This window comes from Herpailurus yagouaroundi, unplaced genomic scaffold (assembly GCF_014898765.1).
Source record: "Herpailurus yagouaroundi ecotype Mexico unplaced genomic scaffold, PumYag 100, whole genome shotgun sequence".
In the NCBI taxonomy this organism is placed as follows: domain Eukaryota; kingdom Metazoa; phylum Chordata; class Mammalia; order Carnivora; family Felidae; genus Herpailurus; species Herpailurus yagouaroundi.
In genome coordinates, this window is record NW_024412391.1 from 50,216,851 (window position 1) to 50,237,752 (window position 20,902).

The following is a 20,902-nucleotide window of genomic DNA, read 5'->3' on the forward strand; positions in this document are numbered from 1 at the left end:
AGAAAGAAAGAAAGAAAGAAAGAAAGAAAGAAAGAAAGAAAGAAAGAAAGAAAGAAAGAAAGAAAAAAGAGGAAGGAAGGAAGGAAGGAAGGAAGGAAGGAAGGAAGGAAGGAAGGAAGGAAGAAAAACAGGAAGGAAGGAAGAAAGAAAAAAAAAGAAAAGAGGGAGGAAGGAAGGAAGGAAGGAAGGAAGGAAGGGAGGAAGAAAAACAGGTGGTATCACACAGAAGGAAGCACCTGGCAACTAGAATTAAGGAAGACCTGGGTTCTGATCCTGCTTCTCCTGCTTGTTTCACCTTTGGTTAGCTTGCTTCCCTTCTTTGAGGTTCTATAAATACATAATGGGAGTACAACATCTCACTTATGGATCAGTTGTCTGGATTAAATGAGGTCATGTATGGAAAGTATCTGATTCTCAGTGGTATTAAAGTAACAATCAAAATTATTACAACATCTTAACAATGATTATTGTATCCAGTAATGACCTGTGTTGAGAGCAGATGTTTCTGTAAAACTTTACATTTGGTACTCACTCTTCGTTAGACTGGGAAGAGCATACAACTGTAATTCAATAAAATAGTATACCTCTTAAGGTGATTCTTTTAATCAAATTAGTTTCATAAAACTGCTAAAATAACTGATTAAACAATCAAGTGATTGACCTAGGAAACCCCAACAGAGTCCTCTCAGTCATCTCTATATCCCAGATTGTTCCACCTGATAGGTTGCTGCTTTAAATAGTGTGGATTTCTTGACCTTTACAACATAGGAAATTGTGACATTTATGGTAATAAAGTATATTCTATAGCCGTGATTTAGTGACTTACTTAACATTTGATTTGGAAGGAAATTTAGATAGGCTCTAGCCTGACCTGCGTTTACTGTCAATGAGACAGTGAGGTACAGAAAGCTGAACTGACTTTCCCAAGGTTTCATGACTAGTTAGTAGTAGAGCCAGGGCTAAATTAAAATTCCTAACTTTTAACCTAATTTTCTGTCCACCATTCCTCTCAAGATGATAAGACCTTAATTTGTATCCTGCCACAGAAATTGGGGTTAAAAGTTTACATGAAAAAAAAATAGTGTTTAATATATACGTACCTGATAGGCTTCTACTACCAAATTATTGAGGTTTGCAGCCTTTGATTCTATTTCACCAGCAATGGTGCCAGGCAAGAGGGGTAGAAGGTCCTAGAAAACATACCAATAGCATTTACATGACAGTGGTATATGGTGGTTCAGCAATCAACAAATATTAAACATTTTTATGATTATTAGTGGAAGTTGAGCCATTACATGAATGAAACAAAATATAAGATACAAGAAAAATGTGAGCAACCAAGTAGGGCAGCCAAAACACATACATCTGAAATGGGAGTGTGTGTATGTGTATATGCATGAGACTGTATGCATGCACAAATTACATGTTGATCTAAAAATCCAATCAAATACAGACCAGCATTTCCCAATTTATTTATCATGTTCCATGGAACATAGTTATAAAAAGGGTTTTGAGGGCAAGTAAGTTTGGAAAGTTCTCCATATGGTTTCTTCCCTTTAAGTACTCAAAATGCACACATGCAAAGTAAAGGTTCAGAGAAGTCCTGCAATTTGGAAATAATTTAGCAGCATTTGTTGCAGCGTTTCCAACATTTTTAAATCACAAAACTTTTTCTCAGGTAACATATATAAATATTTTGCAGAACTACTATTTTGTGGAGTGACCTATAGGACATGTTGGCCCAGACTGGAGAAAAAATCATTGTCACAAGTGGAGCCTTCATGGAGTAGGTATTCTTGATGGATGGCATTTAACAATTATGGAGAAAACTCTAGGTATTCCTAGTGAGAAAGTGAGAATTAGTGAAGGCTTAAAGGTTTACCTGGTTTAGATGAAGTAAGAAAAGAGAAGAAACCAGTCTGACTGGAGTGAAGGCTGCATATTTATAAGGAATCAGATTATAGAAAGACTTGAAATCCATTTATACACTCATTTTACCATTCACAAATATCATTAAGTTCCTGCCATATGCCAGCCACTACTTGGACATTAACAATTTGTTATCTTAGGTAATAGGGAAAATTTATCCCTTATAGATTTTTAAAAGCCAATTATTTAACCGTTATTGTATACCTATTAGGTACCACTTTGGAGTTTCCATCCTTAAGGATTTCATAGGTATATAAATGACAACTTCAAAAAACGATGTACACATGAAGTAATAGAGATATGCAGAGACCTGAAGGAGAGGGATACCCAGCAAGTATTTGAGGGCTGCAAAAGTTGTCAGGGATTGTTACCTGGAGGCGGTGACTCATGAGCTGTATCTTAAAGGATGACCAAGAGTGAGCCAAGTAATGAGGGAAAGAGACTTCCAGGCATGGGGGATACATAACAAGAACAAAGGCACAAAGGAAAGAAAGAGCCTGGTGAGTGGGTGAGTGTATGTGCACAGAGGCAAGCAGGAACGAGATGAGCTCATATGCCACATTAAAGACTTGATCCTTTAAATCAGAATGAACCACTGGAATATTTTGCTGTAGGGAGAACTATGGTCACAATTGTGATTTAATAGATCATTCTGCAGCCAAGTGGAGGATGAATGTGGGACATGGATTAGGAGGCTGTTACAACCCAGATGGAGGTGACTGATAAAAATATGTCTGGGCAGCCAAAGTAGGTGACTCCAAGGGTAGACACAGGCCTCCTCACAGGACTTGTCCGGCTTCTGGAGCCTGTTGATTCCTACTTTGCACAGATCCTACTTTGCACAGAATTCAATTAATAATAAACCTGGTTTTATGGTTTTATCAGTCAATGAAAATCTGTTTAAAGGAGTAGGGAGAAACTGCTAAAGCCAATAAGAGCAGCAAGTATTAAGTAATCCATAGCAAAGCAGGAAGAGGCTAGAGCAGTAACAAGCTACATGATAATTTGAAATTCAACTATTAAACTTAGAGGTTAAGAACACAGGATTTAAGCTGTTAGGAAAGTTTGGGCAAGTATGTAACCTCTCTGAATGTGTTTCCTCAACTTTAAAGTGGGCTTTAAATTAGTAATACTTCTCTCGTTGTTAGGAGTATTATATGAATTCATGTTAATAAACTCAGTGCCATACCATAGTAAGAACTCAGTAAGTGGAATCTGTTACTATTGTTAATAAAGTAGTTTGGGCATTTAATTTGGAGTAGAGCCCTACTTCTGTGACTATTAATAATTGTCACATTAAAAAGGGGTTCCAGGGGCGCCTGGGTGGCGCAGTCGGTTAAGCGTCCGACTTCAGCCAGGTCACGATCTCGCGGTCTGTGAGTTCGAGCCCCGCGTCGGGCTCTGGGCTGATGGCTCGGAGCCTGGAGCCTGTTTCCGATTCTGTGTCTCCCTCTCTCTCTGCCCCTTCCCCGTTCATGCTCTGTCTCTCTCTGTCCCAAAAATGAATAAACGTTGAAAAAAAAATTAAAAAAAAAAAATAAATAAATAAATAAATAAAAAAGGGGTTCCATGGTGTATCAGCTTGGGAAAACAGGGAACTGATTAAAGTTTCACTGTAGATTTCTAAGGGAAGAAGTGGCATGATTAAAGTAGTGCTTTCAGATGATACATATAAGTGGTCACGTATTGGGGAAATTGGTGGAGGGAATACCAGCTTTGTGGCTAATGCAAATTGATTCAAGCATTTATTGAAACCGAAGGATATTTAGTTTTTCTGAAGTATTGAAAGAAATAAGTAGGGGTGCCTGGGTGGCTCAGTCAGTTGAGTGTCCGACTTTGGCTAAGGTCATGATCTTGTGGTCCGTGAGTTCGAGCCCCACATTGGGCTCTGTGCTGCCAGCTCAGAGCCTGGAGCCTGCTTTGGATTCTGTTTCTCCCTCTCTCTCTGCCCTTCCCCCACTCATGCTCTCTCTCAAAAAAACTAAACATTAATTTTTTTTTAAAAAAAGAAATAAGTAAAGGACAGTGAGAGTGGAAAGAAGAGGCAGAGATAACAAAGGAGATGGAGATCCAGTGAACAGACACACGTGCAATGAAAATCAAGGAGTTACATCATGAAAATGAAGAAAAGAGGGTTTTCTGGAAAAAAGAACCTAAAAGACTGTGAAAAGAATATGACAGCAGGGTCACAGAAGCAATTTTTTGTTGGCGGTGGGTCCCACAATGCTGCCAGAGTGACATGGTTTTGCCAAACATCTGTTCTGTTTGCGGGTCTCCTCTGGCCTGAAGGATTGTGGACAAAACCAAGATTCTTCTTCCATAGGAAACCTCTAACTGGATCAGCCACTTCAGTGACTCCTCTTGTTCCTTTGTTGGAGGCCTAGACCAAATCTAGGTATGTTGTTACCAGTGAAAACTAAGCTGATGTTCCCCAACCTAATCTATTATAAGAATATGCCCAGAGATTGAATAGAAGCAGGAATCCATACATGAAAGGTGCAGTTGGAATGTGAACCACTTTTTACCTGATAAAAGTCTTCTCCATTAATGTCACAGTACCACACTAAGTATCAGTGCCCACACTTGGTTCTAAGTGTTATAAACAAAGAATTTATACATAAATGTTTACTTACGACACTGTGTAGTATACATTAGCTACTACTTTATAAAATTCAGAGAGTAATAAGTATAATAACTCCAGACTCCTTACCTGGGGACCCAAGAAGTATTCTAACTACCAATGCAAACATTTTAGTTTTTAGATTTTGGAATTCACGCACCTTATACCAATGAAACTGTTTTCCTTGAACGGCAAAGATGACATTAATGTTGTTGTCTATTAACTTCTCAGAGAGTTGGCCTAGTGAGGGATGTTCCTGAAAAAGATAATGAAAAAAAGAAGGGATTGAAATTTATTAGCTCAATCCCATACATACCCAAACATCCATTATGAGGAAAACCATATGACTGACATAAAAATATATTGTGTTGGGAAGGATTAAGATTTTATTAGAGACGTTTAAATTTAAAAAAAATAAGATCAATATCAACATGTTAAGGATATTTTCTAGATAAAAGCCCTATATAAACCTGTAAGTCAGAAAAATGAAGAAGGTTAAATCAACATTATGCAAAGTGTGTTCAGCACCTCTTTAGATTAACTTTGGTCTCACAGTGTTATCACTAAAAGATAATGTACTATTCAGAAATAGAGACACATTAGTGACAGTCACATTCTGAAATTTAGTAACAAGTGCTGAAATACAAATATATGCATGTATAAACATAAATACATGTATAATTGATATATAACATGATATAGTACAAAAGCAGAAAACCTTGCCCTCAAATCCCAGGTTGTCACTTTATCGTAAAAATTCTATCTCAGGTCCATCCTCTGTAACATGTCAGTGGTTTCTGCCTTCCATGATTGCAAGCAAGATTAAAAAGATACCAATTGCATGTGATCTACTTAGTTCAGCTTCTTATATATGATAGGTACTCAAAACTAATAGCAGTTACGATTTTTATTTCCAGCAGCTCGTACAAGAGGTATTCAGATCTCTCAGCTTATCAGTACACTTAACCTTTTCGTCATGTGATATATGATAAATCTGTTTTACTTTGATAAATAAAACTTGTGCTGAGCTATACTTATTCTTGTGTTAGTGAGAAAGCTGGGGAAGAGTAGGAGAAAGGGTATACAATTTAGTAAATATGAGAAATCTGCCAACTATCGAATGGTATCTAAAGTTATATAGTTAGACATAGTACTTTATTTTTTCTTTATATAAATGGTCTTCCAGAAATTAAAGTGATGATCTCAAATAACAACTTCATAACTAGACAGTTCTCAGAGGGATGATGTCAAACTTCACCTGCAGTGGTCCTCACCTGTTCGTTGGTACTTAGTTGCATTAGCTAAGTTGCAACTAAGGATCATGTGGCTGAACCTAATACATATCATGTGATTCAAGTTCAAATTCCTCTGTAGTTTTTACTCCTCCTTTCACCTTCCAATGCTAATTGTGTTTTCTTTAAGAGGAGATTTTGCTAAACCATCTTGGTTATCATTTCTGTGTTTTGGCAAACTATGTGAACTTAGTAAAAGAATTAATTTGACTAGTTTCTCTTATAGCCTAAGCTGATACCCACATATTAAACTTACATACATAGATATAAGATAACAGCCTTGTTGTTAAAAATACTATCACTAACATGCTATGATCTGAATATTTGTGTCCTCCTCTCCAAATTCATACATTGAAATCCTAACCCCTAAGGTGATAGTGTTAAGAAGTGGGCCTTTGGGAGATGATTGGATCATGAAGGTGGTGGAGTCCTCATGAATGGGATTAGTGCTATTATAAAAGAGGGCCATAGGATGCCTGGGGGACTCAGTCTTTTGGGCATCTGACTCTTGATTTTGGCTCAGGTCATGATCTCATGGTTGTGAGAAAGAGCATGGCACTCGCTTAGGATTCTCTTTGTTCCCCTCTACACCTCCCCAGCTCACACATGTGTCCTCTCTCTCAAAATAAATAAACTTTAAAAAAAAAGAAAAAGAGGGTCAGTGGAGACCCTTCCACCATGTGAGGTGGTGAAAACATTACAGCTAGAAGGTGTCATGTATGAACTAGGAAAGGGTCTCTCACCAGATCCCAGAATCTGCCAGTGCCTTGATCTTAGATCCCAACCTCTAGCACTGTGAGGAATAAATTTTTATTGTTTACAAGTCACCCAGTTTATGGTGTTTTGTTACAGCAGACAGAATGGACTAAGATAATAACCATAACAAATACATCTCATTTCTATATAACTTATTATTGTGGTAAAAAAACAAATCAAATTCACATGAACTTCATTTAAATGTGATATGAAACTAATTTATGAAGAGGTTTAAGAAGTATTACCACATGGATTTGCATCAGAAAAAATTCTTCCCAGAGCAATTCTTAAGAATATAATTGTAAACTAACAGAAAAACAATTCCCAAAATACAAGTTCTGCTAGATAAATTCTTATGCCTTGTTGATACTATGTATACTCTTAAAATACATTTCTGACAATTTCCATAATGCTAGTGAATTAAAGAGAACAAGTCCAGGAAGGAAACAACAAATCTGTTTGTATTGGGAATATTTTTTTTAATGGTAACAACTACTTTTGAAATAGTTTCACTTTGACAAAAAGTAATCACAGTTTGCCAAGCATTCCCCCATAATTTTTAAAACCATTCATATTTTAAGGATAATTTAATCCATATGTTTTTAACCAGTTTATACTTAACTCACATAAAATCAATATTTAAAGAACAGTTCCAAATGTAAGCAGCTTTTGGAGCCTTCTTAATCTTTTTTCCCTTTTCAAAAACAGGAAGTCACATTGACCAAAAGTACACAAAATTTAAATCTAGAAGGTTCTAGTTTGGTCAGAAGCTTATTAAGAGGTCAGTTGGATTTTAAGTTTAAAAGACACATTTTTTTGAACCCTACAAAGAAATCTGTTTTAAAAGAAAATTCCAGCTACTTTGAGGTAGATTTGTTAAAATTACAAATGTTTAACAGATGTTTAAATAAACCACTGTTGACAGGAGAGCTGTGGATTAATGGCCGTTTTTGAAGCCCCTTCCCCTTTCCTCCATGCAGCATATTATCTTTTAAATATTTTATCTTTTCTGTCTTGTATTTCACTAGCAGAACACTCCCTCTCAGCCAGCTGTCCAATTCTGGTGACGTCAGTGCTCCTCATCTCTAACTCCCCCTCTGTCCAACCCATTACATATTGTTTCTCTAAACTCTGAAAATAATTAATAGAGATAACAGGCATTTCAGGGGCAAAAGGGAAAAGGGAAAGCAATGTGCCAAGACAGCTGCTAAGTAATTAAGGGCAAAAGGATTCCTTTCACATTTTTCTTCTTCACCAACACCTTCGCTGTGACTTGTGGGAAATAACTTATAAATGTCAGAAGGAAAGAGGAGGTAAGAAAGATTCATTGGGAGCAATTCCAGTTAAAGAGATAGTTGTGTAGAAGTGTATGGGAGAATTTTAATAATGTGCATAAATAGTGACGAAAAAGGGACGTGTTTAAGATTCTTTTCATAAAACTGAACTTGATGGTAAAAATTTTTATAAGCTAATAGAGAATTTACAGTAGTGAATATCATCATAAGATGAAAAAAGACCAATGTCTTGTTAAATAAAGTACGCAATTATCTGGATTATATTTTTACAGTTCACGTTTTAGAAGAAAGAGATAAAATGAAAGTACTCTGATAGCAGAAATTTATTTAGAGATAAAGACTTTAAATTATGTGTTGTCAATCTCCATCTCTGGCAATAGCCTATTTTCCATTTGCATAGTTGCACAGTAGTAATCACATAGACCAGGGTTTCTTATCAGTGGCTCTATTGACATTTTGGGCTATGTATTCTGTGTTGTCGGTGTACTGGTGTCCTGTGTACTGTGGGTATTTAGCCACATCCCTGGCCTCTACCTACTAGATGTCAGTATCTCCTGCCTTCCCCAGTTGTTTGTAACAACCAAAATGTCTCTGGAGATTGACATGTCCTCTGGAGGGCAAAATCACTCCAGTTGAGAACCGTACCAAGAGCAGGGGCTCTGGAAACAGACCACCTGGGCTTTAATTCCTGGTTCTGCTTTTACTAGCTATGTGATGCTGGATAACTGTTGTAACTTTTCTGTGATCCAGTTTCCATATCTATGAAACAGGTATAAATATTAGTACCTCCCCTTCATAGTTACAGTGGGGATTACGTGAGTTAATATGTATAAAGGCTTTTACTCACCATTCTGTAATTATTAAATCCAGATTAATGGTGAATAAGAACTCATGTCCTGATGTGACACTTCATGGCATTTACTGTAGGCACTACTATATATAAGGCTGTGTGACCACAGACTAATTCCTGATCCCTATAGTGCCCCCATTTTCTTATTTATAAAATGGAGGCACTAGCAATATTTATCTCACTATGATGTTGGGTGATGTTATATAACGTAATGTGACAAGTACCATAGGACTTAATAAAAGATAGCTTTCAAGAAAATGCTGCTTAGTAAAAGCCATTTGGAGGACATTACTAAAGGTTAGATATTGGGCTATGCTTGGATAAGCTATGCTTCATTTGCTTCATTGGTTTTGCCTTTGTACCTGGCCCCTCAAATGTTTGAATTTGTGGCTCCTGGCAAACACACTATCATTGTAATCATGCTATCCCAGTTACTGAAGGAGGGGGACGGACTGATAACTTTTGTAACTTTTCAATGAAGAGTGGTAATAAAAATTTTCTGCTTAAATATGATTGAACTGAAACATATCATTTAATTGGAACATTCTATTTCATAAATATTTTCATCACATTTTATTTTTATTGTGCCACTTTTGCAAACCATTATATTTTTCAGAGCTCATTTTCAAAGCCATTATAAAAGCAGTGCCAGACTACTCTAAGCCTAACCCAGGTGTTTCTGTGTGCAGCCTTTGCTTTCAATTTAAAAGAAAAAAAAAAACTAAATATTGTTTGCAGAGATCATTCTCTGGCTATTTTTCTTTGAGCATAAGGAAACATTCAGATTAGATCCATTCTAAAGTTATTATTGAAGTCATTATTGTTCTTATGGCATTTATAATTTAAAAGTTAAGAGAGCAGTAAGCTGAACAGAGGCATTTTGTTAGTTTTAAAAGTTTTAACATTATTTAAAAAAAACTCGACTGCACGTGGACTTAAAACAGGATATAAAATTTTCTAGGTGCATTCTGCCCAGGTGACATTTCCTTTACTTTCCTGATTGTGCATAGTCATAAAGCCCAAAGGTGCTAAAAAACTTTAAACTGGTCTTATCTCTTTAATTAATTTTAGAAGTTATAGTTTTAAGTAGTTTTAAACAGAGAGAAAAAAGTAAGAAATAAGGTGAAAATTATTATTACATGCTTTAGTGGAGCCATATTAGAATTACTGTTATTATTATTCCCATAATTACAAATCGGTAATTTCCCTGCGACTAAATAAATACTAATGCTCTTAAAAGGATGGTTTTGGTTTAGACAGTCTCTCCATTTTACTTTAAATAGTTATTGTGCTGTTATGCCTCAGTCTGCGACAAAAGGTAGAAGATTAGGGGTTATTCTAGATTTATTTTTCATTAGAAACAGCATTCAGTATCATGCAAAATTAGGACTATTGTATAAACTTAGGCTTGGAAAGTATATTTTTAGGTGTTCAAAACATTTAGAATAATTATTTTGGGAAGACTTCAGGGTTGAATATGCTTAAAACTATTTTTTAAATGACTTCTAATTTAGCTTTCTTTCAGTGTCACCAAAATCACTCGCATTCATTGGTCTTCTGAAAAGCAGTCAGTACTCAGTATGAAGACTATGGTATAGGGGGCAAGCTAGAGATCTGAGAATCAAGTACCCAGAGCAAGGTATTTGCCCTCCCTCTCCACTTCATTGTGGATGGGTATATGATGCTTACTCTGTTGGGTTGATTCGGAGATTTAATGAGCTAAGGTATGTGGAGGGTCCAGCAGATAGATCATAGAGCTTAGGGTTGGGGGTAATAAATGGAGGCAGTCAGCATAAGCACAGCAATGGATTCTGGTATTAGACAGCATAGGTGTGGATCTTGACTGATATTTGTAGTACCTCAGTGACCCTGCATAAATTAACTTGAGGTCTCTAAGTTTCAGCTTCCTTGTTTATAAAATGGGTTGAAGAGATATGAATGAGATAGCATAAACAATGTGCTCAACAATGTGCCAGCATAAAATAAGTGCTCAATGAATTAGCATTTTTATTGATATGTCTGAGACAAAGAAGATGAGCAGCAGAAAAAGGGAAACATTTAACACTTTCTGAGGTTATTTCTAAGTTACTTCTTAGTCACAGAGCAGCAAAAATAAGTAAAAAGTCTCTTTACTAAAAGATTAATGTTGTCTCCTTACATGGAATGCTATATAATAGCATTAATTATAAATGACGCTCTCAGACATTTGAAAATGTCAGAAATAGCCCTGTCAGAAAAATAGGAACACAAATAAATATAATAACTTTAACTTTTGTTAACTCAGCAAAGTTATAGATTAAATTAGTCAAGCATCTTGTCAGGCTCCCTATCTTCAGCGGCAGCTCTGGAAAAACTGAATATAATTCCAAGTAGTTGAGATACATGGAGGAAAAAAAAAGCCTTCCTAACTGGCTTACTATAAGTGAATAACATGTAAATAAAGTTACATGAGAAGTCACAAGCAGAATATTGACCGTTTTCACCCATAAAGAAGCAAAACTCTTTAGTAATGCCTAATATGCCTTCTGCAGTTCAGCTTCTGTCCTCTAAGATGGTGACCAGTTCAGCAGTGAGTATATCCAATTGAGGCTTCAGGGGAGGGAATGAACTATGAATCCCAAAGCAAGGGGATTCTGAGGAGTTATGTGATAGGAAAGATGAAGAATCCCTGAACCATAATATGATGAGACAAAAAAAGAAAAAAAAAAAAAAAAAGGCTGGATAGAAAAAGAAACACCAAATCTAAGCTACTAAATACATTTAGGACTGTGGTAGGATTTTGCCAATTTGCATATCTCCATCCAGAACAGACAGTCATAACAACCTTTAAAAATCCACGAATAAGGAAGGGTTCATTGCATGGCTGGTGTGCCTCTTCCAACTTTTGCTCCTTAGCTCCCTTTCACTGTTACTGTAGACCTTGGTGTTATTCTTGGCCACTGCCAAGCATGGGGTGAATACTGTAAGGAAGTCTCTGAGGGAGGCTGAGAATCATCCTGGAGGAGCTGGGTGGAGAAACAGGTTGAAATTCTAGACCCAGTATTAATAACTTTCTTCTATACCATTAATGATTTTTATACTAATACCTACTATTTTAGAAAGAATGCCATATTTTAAACAGCCATTATTACTGGATAAGTTACAAAACTATATTACTCAAGTTTTCATTCTGGAATTAGAGAAAAAGCAGTGGAAAATGTAATTTATTCAATAGTATAATATTATTTTCCAAAATCCATATACTAATTTTAATAATGTGTAAATAGAAACTATTTTTAATTCTATCTTCTTTATTCATGTAAGCCAAATTATGTGCTTTATGTCTTTCATAAGTAAGACTGCAACCAGGAAATTAGATCTGAAATTACACCAAGGACTTCACTGCTGTATTTCTTGTACTTTTCCCTTGAGACACTGTGGCAAAGAATACAGATTTTAATTTAAGATTGAACTGGACTGAGCTACTTGAGCCCCACCTCTGCTACTTATTAAAACTTCTTAGCTGTCTGTCCTTAGTCAACTTACTTAAGTACTTCTACCCTCAGTTTTTCTGTTTGTTAAAAAAAAAAAAAGGCTAATTATGACTACTCTACAGTTGCTGTAAAGATAAATTCGATGCTGTATGCAGTGTTTGCTATAGTGGTTTCAGTTAATAAATACCCCAAACATGGTAGTTGTTGTTATTTTGGAAGTCACATTGACCCTCATGAAATAGCTATATGTACAAGTAGCAGAACTCTGGCCCATGTTATTTAGTCATATAAAAGGTCTTTTATCAGTTATTTCCTTTTATAAATAAAACAACCAGAGTCTTAGACCAAGAAGCCCAGATACCATTCAACATTGCTGGTGTTGGCCACTGGAGGTAGAGCCAGTAAGTGAAGTGTTTAATTGCTTGTCTAACTTATACCTTTTTAATTTCCTCTATAATGGCCAAATAGGAGAGAGATGGAGATCATTTTAAAATAAGCAGGTAAATCTGCTTAGAGTCAGGTTCAGGGTAGCTTTGGATATAGGAAGGTTCAGAGCAGTAGCGCATCTTGCAGATATAAATGCATAGTCGAGGGATCAATCAATATGCTTCAACTTCTTTTGTTTTAGGGCAGTGTCCCTGGAAATGAAGGGAATGAGAACTCTTAGGAAGAAGATCCCTTAAAACAAAGACCTGGGATAAATGAGATAAATATATTCTTCTAAGGTATTAACAAACACACTGCTCCTTGGTTTACTCAATACACATCAGTGACATGTGGAAGTTTCATTCTGTTAAGTAGGTGGAACAAAGTTCAAGAAGGCAAATGCAGTTGATGACAGATTATCCAAATTCCTGATGTAATAAGAGCCCAAACACAGTGCAAAATTCCACCAGAATTATAATTAATTTCCATAAGGTTATATGGCATGGTATATGTCTAAAATTATGAGAGCATTTCTTTGCCTTAAGGAATCTTTCCAAGATGGACAGCAGCACCCTCTAAATATAATTATAAAGACATGACTTCAGTGACTTGGCAAAAATTCAAAAGGATAATGCAATGCAATTTGAGAATAATATGATTATTATTTTTTCTTTAAAAAAATGCTTCTCCTTGGCTCACAATAGAATAGTTACTCTTGTCTCCTCCTCCACTCCCTGGTAAATAATTAGAACTCTATCTCAGATTTAAAAAGGTTAAATAGAAGGAAGGAAAGATAAGAAATGACTAAATTAAAATGGGTGGGTCTACCAAAGTGAAATGTGACTGAATAAAAGAGAATTAGAAAAGGGAAAGACATTATTGGAATAATTCCAAATCCCCAATTTTAAAATTCAAACTCTAGTTACCTTTTAAAATCTTTAAATTTTGAGGCTGCTATCGAGGGCTAAACCAACCAAGGGATAAACTTATTCTATGCAATAATACTTGCTCCTCTAGATATTTAGTAAGTCTGGTAAGATGCTCCAGATTAACTAAATTTAAACTATTTAAATTTGACTCATGGGAACCACACAAATTTCTACATAACTTATATGCTTCCAATATTGAAATTCCCAAAGTGTGTTTGAGGATGAGGTGCCTTGGAGCACTACGGTACACTTACCAGAGCGCCTTGGAATATCGTTAAATTTCAAGGTGATAATTTGACATCTGTCAGGTAGCCATGAACTACTAGCTGGAGGTAGTTTGTGTTTTTAAGATTACATTTGGCTTTGTTCCTTTAGATGATATCATATCTTTCAAAACTGGGCAGCATGAAAATCAATGTGGAACAGGAAATGAGGGTGGTGATGTCTAGTCTGATTCTGAGGCTTGGCAAATTTCTATTCTTAAGTTCATTACTACGAATGACATAAGTATACACACATGCATTTTTTGATGATTCATGTACATTATTTTTAATTGGCTACTATGTTCTTAGGACACAAATAGTTAAGTTTTTTGGATCTAACTACTTAATGAACAGAACTGTCGGATTTTTTTTTTCCTATAAAACCAGGGGAAAAAATATGTAGACACTGGGATACCAAGATCTGAGTAAGTTGGAAGCTTTGTTCTAACATTGTGTATAAATAAGTTTGCGTCAGAAATAAATGATGCTTCATACAGTTGATTTTCCACATGTAGAGTAGCTAATGCTGGGAAAGATGTGGTTCTAGGAGACTGTATTAAGTATATGATTCAGAGCTGAAGCTAATCCTCAGGAAGCAATCCAGTTATCCACTGATTTAAAAAAAAGATCCCCTAAATATAGATAAGCTTCAGAGGGAAGGTGTGAGGTCCAGAATATTGAAAGCCAACCTTGTTTTACTCCTTTTTTTCTTACTCTGTATTTAGTTCTCCCTATTATACTGTGAGGATTCTTCAGGCCAAATACACTTTTCTTACCAATCCTTAATATTGTTTTTAGATACCAACTATGCAGATCCAGTTGTTTTTAATATAAAGCAAAAAGTGTATACATATATATGTGTATACACATATATATGTGTGTATATACACACACACATACATATACACACATATGTTTCCTTTTAATGTTCTTTAATTCCATACACAGTAAGCTCCTATATCACTTTCCTTTTTACAAATTATACGGTGCTTTTTAGTATATCAGAGAGTCAGCTACTAGATGTTGTTAAAGTGTTCTAGTCTTAATATATCAATCAGCATTTACCGATTGCATTATTACATAACTTTTCTCTCATGGTGTATCCTAACTCTGGATCATGCCCATTCAGGTAATTTCTTGGTACAAGAACAGGTGAATTGTCAGTTTAAACCTATATCTTGGCCAAAAGAATCATAACTACTAAGAATCTATTGCTATGTTACCATGCTTGTAGATCTGACGTAGATGTTGTTTTTCAGATGGCAGTTTCCGTCATTTGGCACCACTATGCCTGCCAATTTGCTGTCAAGAGCAAGATGAGATGTCTGATCTGTCATCACCAGCAGCAATCTTTTAGCTTCTTTTCGCCATCCAATATGACTCTTAAAATAAACATGTAATTAGATCTTGTACTGTACTGTGGTCTCGATCTCAAGAAATGTAAAGTTGGGAATTTAACAAACATTATGTCAGGCTAGAATGATGTGTGTAAATACAATGCTGTTTCCTAAATAGCACTAACTTTTATTTGTATACCCTCTATTTTACCATAGCCATTTGACTGTACATCTCACAGCTAGAGATTTCTGGCGCTCCCCCAGAGGAAGAACAAGCCAGGGCTACAAAGTGCAGAGCACCAACACAATGTGAGTAGGAAAACAGGCTATTTCGGGCTCTTCTTTGGAAAGTGGTAAGTGAAAAAGAGTAGCCCTTTTGGAAAGGATTTTCCAAGTGCGTAAGTTATTCTTTCCCTTTTATATTTTCCTATTTATTCCCTATTATTCCCTCTCCCAATTTAGCCCCTCTATCCTGAACACATACCAAAGTGAATAACACTGGTGACAAGTAAGAGTCAGAAGAATGTATTCTTCTGTATTATGTTTTGACTCTATACACCAAAGAGGAAAAAAAAATCTTAAATTCTTGGGGAATTTTGTATCTGAGCAAAATGATATGAAACTTCTTACCTCACAGACAGCTGCCTGAAGCATGGCATCAAAACCTCCTTCAGGTGTATCTATATTTCCGGAGATCTTTTGTCTGTGAACTGCTTTTTCAAACTCAGTAATGTTCTCTGTCAAAGATAGCACATGGATGTATCCATGGGGAGGCATACAGTCTAAATTGTAGTCGCTGTGTAAAAAAAGAAGAAATGCAAATTCTATTTTGCTATGCTTCATTCAAAGATCCAAAATACTACTCACAGTAAAATTGTGTGGTTTGGTGTAAAAAAAAGAACATAGAATAATTTTTTTGCCAAGGAACTTTTATTAGAGAAAAGCAGTACTTTATAAAATCACAGAAAAGTTCAATACTGTTGGATATTTCTTTGCAAGTAGGAAATAGGAATATAATGGTTTGGTACCCAAAAACTAAAGACTAACCGTGTTCAATATAGGACACCTACAGAGCTTTTGTTATGCTAATATGCATGGCTAGTTTTTAAGAGGAGATAAGAATTTGCAGTGCTTTCCTATCATATTTGACCATGGAATAGTTGAAAAACACTTTTTGGGAAATGTTTTTTAGGAACTTAGTGAAAATATTATACCATTGTTTGATATTTAAAATATTATGCTAGTTTTTAAAGTGATAATTGGGGTGAAAGCATCAACGAATCATGAAAGTTTATTAAAATTGTTTTGAGAATCCCATGATGTCCCCAAAAGTGCGAACAATTTCTCAGGCACATGCACGTTCAGGAGAAGGTGCACACAGCTCCATGAGGAGATGCATCCATTACAACAGTTAGCAGAGTTGTTTGGGCAGATTAGAGTGTACACTCTAAAGTGATCTGGGCAGATTATGGAAATAGGAAAGATGTTAAAATGAAATGTTATATTAACGAAGAACTGAACACATTTCTGTCTCAGAACTCAACAGGATAATTAGGATACTGTGTGAGAAACTTTTATTTTTAAGGTTAGTTCTTGTTTCATAGTGGAGCATATGCTATTTAGAATCAGAGTTTCAAAATGATAAGAAAAGAGGCTCTTTCAGCAGAGCTTTCTTTGAAGTCACATCTTAAACAACAAAATTACAAACCTAGTCACAACACAGTAAAGGAAAGACAGTTGCAGTACTGGCAATGTTAGCACTTTAAATTTGACCAACCTTCATTTAACAAATTTGGAGTAATCAAAAAGGACAAAAACAGGATTCTCAAACAGGTATTGCTATACATAGTAGCCTGAATATTGGGGTTTTTTTCTAAAATTACTAATATTATTTGTAGGGGTTTTTTTCGTGATAAAACTGAATCATATTTGAAGAAACATAAAACAAGAAGTCCAAGTTATAAGCTCATAAGTTTTCAGATAAAAACATACTTCCTCTCCAAATATTTTCATTTCTCACTTAATAAAACAAATATAAAATTTAGTAAGTCATTTATATAAAAACAAATAGATTTTCTAAGAAAAAAATTAATTTGGCATTGTGAAATTCACATCAACCTCTAGATACCTGCATTGATTATGAATCCTTTCTGGGTGGATGCTAATGTATGGTGAAACTGTTTTATCAACATATGAGCCAAATCCAAGGCGGAAGTCACGGGAGAAATATGACATTTTTCTAGATAAATCATTTCCAACGGAATTTAATTTTTCAATATTATTGTGCATTGATGCTGAGACATCAACCAGGTAATAAAGATCCACAGGGTATTTCTTCAGAGGATGAATTTTCAGCATAAAATTAGCTTCCGCTTCTAGTTCAAAGAAACACAAACGTCATATAATATTCATTTTAAACATTTCAGGATAAGCTCTCAATGAATCGGTTATACTTTATATACAGAACAACTACCACAAATTTGTACATAATGAATGAAGTTAGGAACATCCTGGAATAATTTTAAAGCAGTTTGAAAACCTCATCAATTTATTTGTTTCCAGCTTCTACAATGGATTTGTCACAATTCTGTAGTGCAGAGATAATAACATATGGGCCAGTATAAATGCAATAGGCAATATATTGCCACATGAACCTGTGTTTCCCTTAGTATCTAGGAAAGCATAGCACAGTACAGCAAGTAGCATTCTATCTCAAGAGTAGGTGGCTGTATTGGTTTGAAAGTGGCTTTTGGTTTGAGGAAAACTAGAAAGGCATCTTAAGAAAAGTTACCTCTCACTGGATACAGATGCAAATTTATCCCTTTGGGTTAAGGCATATTTACGTATGAGATGTGAAAACTCTAGTACTGAGCAGTATGTTAACCTATTCAAAATAAGTAGTATGTCATTATGAATTAGATAATGAGATTCTTCCTGACAGTTAGTCGTGAGAAGGAAAGAGACAGTGATCTAAAGAATGGTACCCAGCAGTGCCCCACTGGGCACCTGGGCAATGTAGGGAACACAATTTGTCTAATGCATAGTGGATACTTGATAAAAATATGTTGAGGAGGGATCATGGAGGCCAAGGAACTAGATGAGAGGAGAGGGTCACCATGAGGAGAAATGTGGGAGCTTCCCAACAACTGTCTGCAGTGCAATTTTATTTAATTCTCTATCCGTTATCATTTGCTACAAGGACCTGTATCATTGTATATAAGGATATAGTACTCTATGGAGTTGGTAGTTCTGTAATTATTTTTAACTTATTTTTATTTATTATTTACTTATTTTATTTGAGTATAGTTGACACACAATGTTACATTAGTTTTAGGTGTACAACTTAGTGTCAAGTTTTTATGTTATGCTGTGTAGCTACCATCGGTACTGTTATATTGTTATTACAGTATTGACTGTATTCCTTATGCTGTGCCTTTTATTCCCATGACTTATTCATTCCATAATTGGAAGCCTGTAAGTATATGGTAAAAAGTCATCAATTTAAATATAGGTAATTTGTGAATTTACATTTTTAAACAATAAAGTAAGTGCTTTGTAAGTCATTAAGTATCAGTGGAGAATGATTTGAGCAGAAAATTTTTTTTAATAAACACCAATTTGTAAATACAATAGGTAGCCTGATCTACCTATCAAAAGAATCCTCTAATTTATCAAATCATATTTTCAGAAGTAGCAATAATCTCTTGCAAATTATTTTATAAGTCAGATGTTTTCAAGTCAGTTACAGAATGTATTCAATATAATAAGGTTTTTCTGGCATGTAATAATAATGATGGGAGAAATTACTCATTACTAATTTGCCTGTATGTGCTGGAAATCCCTTTACTGTAACACTCCTATTTTGTGTCCAAGCTTTTGGGAGGAGAATTTGGCATGTGAAGGCCACCCATCCCACTCCCTCACTCCTTCCCTTTAGGAGCTGGGCTGCCTCCAAAGAGCGTATATTCAGCTCTGCTTTCCCAGTATCTAGCGAGAATGCCTGTCCCTGTGGAAATGTCTTGCTATTTGGATGGAGAGGTTCAATTCAGGAGAAATGTCAGAAATCTAGACAGAGCCAAGTTGATAAGAAATAGAAATGGAACATAATTGGGGAGTGTGGTTCATGTGGTTTAATGTGTGGATCAGCTTCTTCCTTTTTTTTTTTTTTAATTTTTTTTTATTTTTTACCAGTTGTGTAATTGTTTTTTAACTGTTGACTTGGGTATAAGCTGAAGACCTTGGGCACTGATCGCATGGTATTTTCATCTTGGTGATCATTACAGTTTATTGTGTCTCTGTCTAAAGATGAAAGGCTGTGTGTTTTCATGGAGTTATTGAATAATGCCCTAGATATTTAGTGTATTATGCAGGTTGTTATAAAGTTGGTTCGTTATCTTAGCCAACAGAATCTGCAAAGGCATAGTTCCTTAGAGGACTAAGATATTAGGGGAGGTCCAACCAAATGTTAGCCATACAAGAGCTCTCAGCATACAGTAGCTGCTCTTAGCCTTGCAAGCAAATCGTGGTCTCACTGGCCTCAGAGAAGATGGCTGTATAGAAGCCTTGCCAAATGGTCAGGGCTGGAGGGTTTAGGCTGCTCTAGCTTGATTTTGAAGTATATAGACCTCAGCTTGGGCTGAGGCCTCAGTAAGACAAGTTTCTAATAAAGGGGAAAAGAGACTCTTCCCACGCACAGGCTTTTTAGTCATTGCTGGAGAAAACAAACATTACCCCTTTTAAACTGCAAGGCATTTGAGGTTCCTGTAAGGTTCTAGTTGTCAGCTCAAGTAGGCAGCCCTAGATAGACTAATCCCAAATTCCACTTTGCTTGTTAAGGAGGAGACTGAAGGGGCCATGCTTGGATTATTGTTTTTCCCATGAGCTTGAGATATTTCCATATATGCTTTCTAGCTGGGTTTTGGCTTCATTTATACAGTAGGAAGAAACATTCTCTTGGAGGTAGTAGAAATACCTTTTCATGGGGACATGGATACTGTGTCCCCATATAAAATCTCCACTCAGTTCATACTGGGGTGCCACCAACACAGGGCTCAAAAGACAGATGACATTAGAAATTTTGAATATAATGGATGAGAAAGAAACACATGTAAAAATAAGATTTGGTATCTGTGATCATCATTGCTTTGAGGTTATCAATGTAGGCAGTAATGTCATAAATGCTACTCTGAGAGAGGTGGGCTCTTTTAGTGGCTAAGAGCTACTAAGTAACATAATCTATGTAAAATATTTACTGCAGTATTTGGTACAATGTAAATATATATTTATATATATATAATATATATATAAATATATATATACACACACATTAGTAATTATCATTATTACTATTACTAAATTATAAGCCTCATTAGGGTAAAAACTATTCATTTATCTCTGAAGCCTCTGGATTTGGTACATGCATAGGCACTCATAGATGTGTTTAACTAAACTACACTGAAGCATATTTTGATACAACATTTCAAAAGGTCCACATATTTACCTTCCTGAGATGCTAATATCTATGACTTCTTTCCCACAGAGGAGGAAAGAATATCATGTGGCCCCAAATGTTTATGCTACTACTTATATTATTTCCAAGAAAGTTTCATTCTTATACCTTTTGAGATTCTAAAAGCTCAGATCCTTTCTTCTGTCAATTAACTTCAAAGGGAAGAAGTGAATCTGTGACATAGAATAAGAAATAGGACTTGGGGGAAAGCTGAGACCTACTT

At 35.6% G+C, this 20,902-nt stretch overlaps 1 protein-coding gene across 1 annotated transcript in view; it reads right to left on the reverse strand.

Moving 5' to 3' along the window:
• Positions 1-20,902, reverse strand: part of ITGB8 (integrin subunit beta 8) — an 85,771-nt gene that overhangs the window by 19,673 nt on the left and 45,196 nt on the right. The window contains exons 4-8 of the mRNA XM_040472469.1: positions 17,299-17,545; positions 15,801-15,966; positions 15,057-15,215; positions 4,710-4,805; positions 1,101-1,190 (exon numbers count right to left, since the gene is read on the reverse strand). Coding sequence (XP_040328403.1) covers positions 1,101-1,190; positions 4,710-4,805; positions 15,057-15,215; positions 15,801-15,966; positions 17,299-17,545 — 758 coding nt within the window. The remainder of the gene's footprint in view (positions 1-1,100; positions 1,191-4,709; positions 4,806-15,056; positions 15,216-15,800; positions 15,967-17,298; positions 17,546-20,902) is intronic.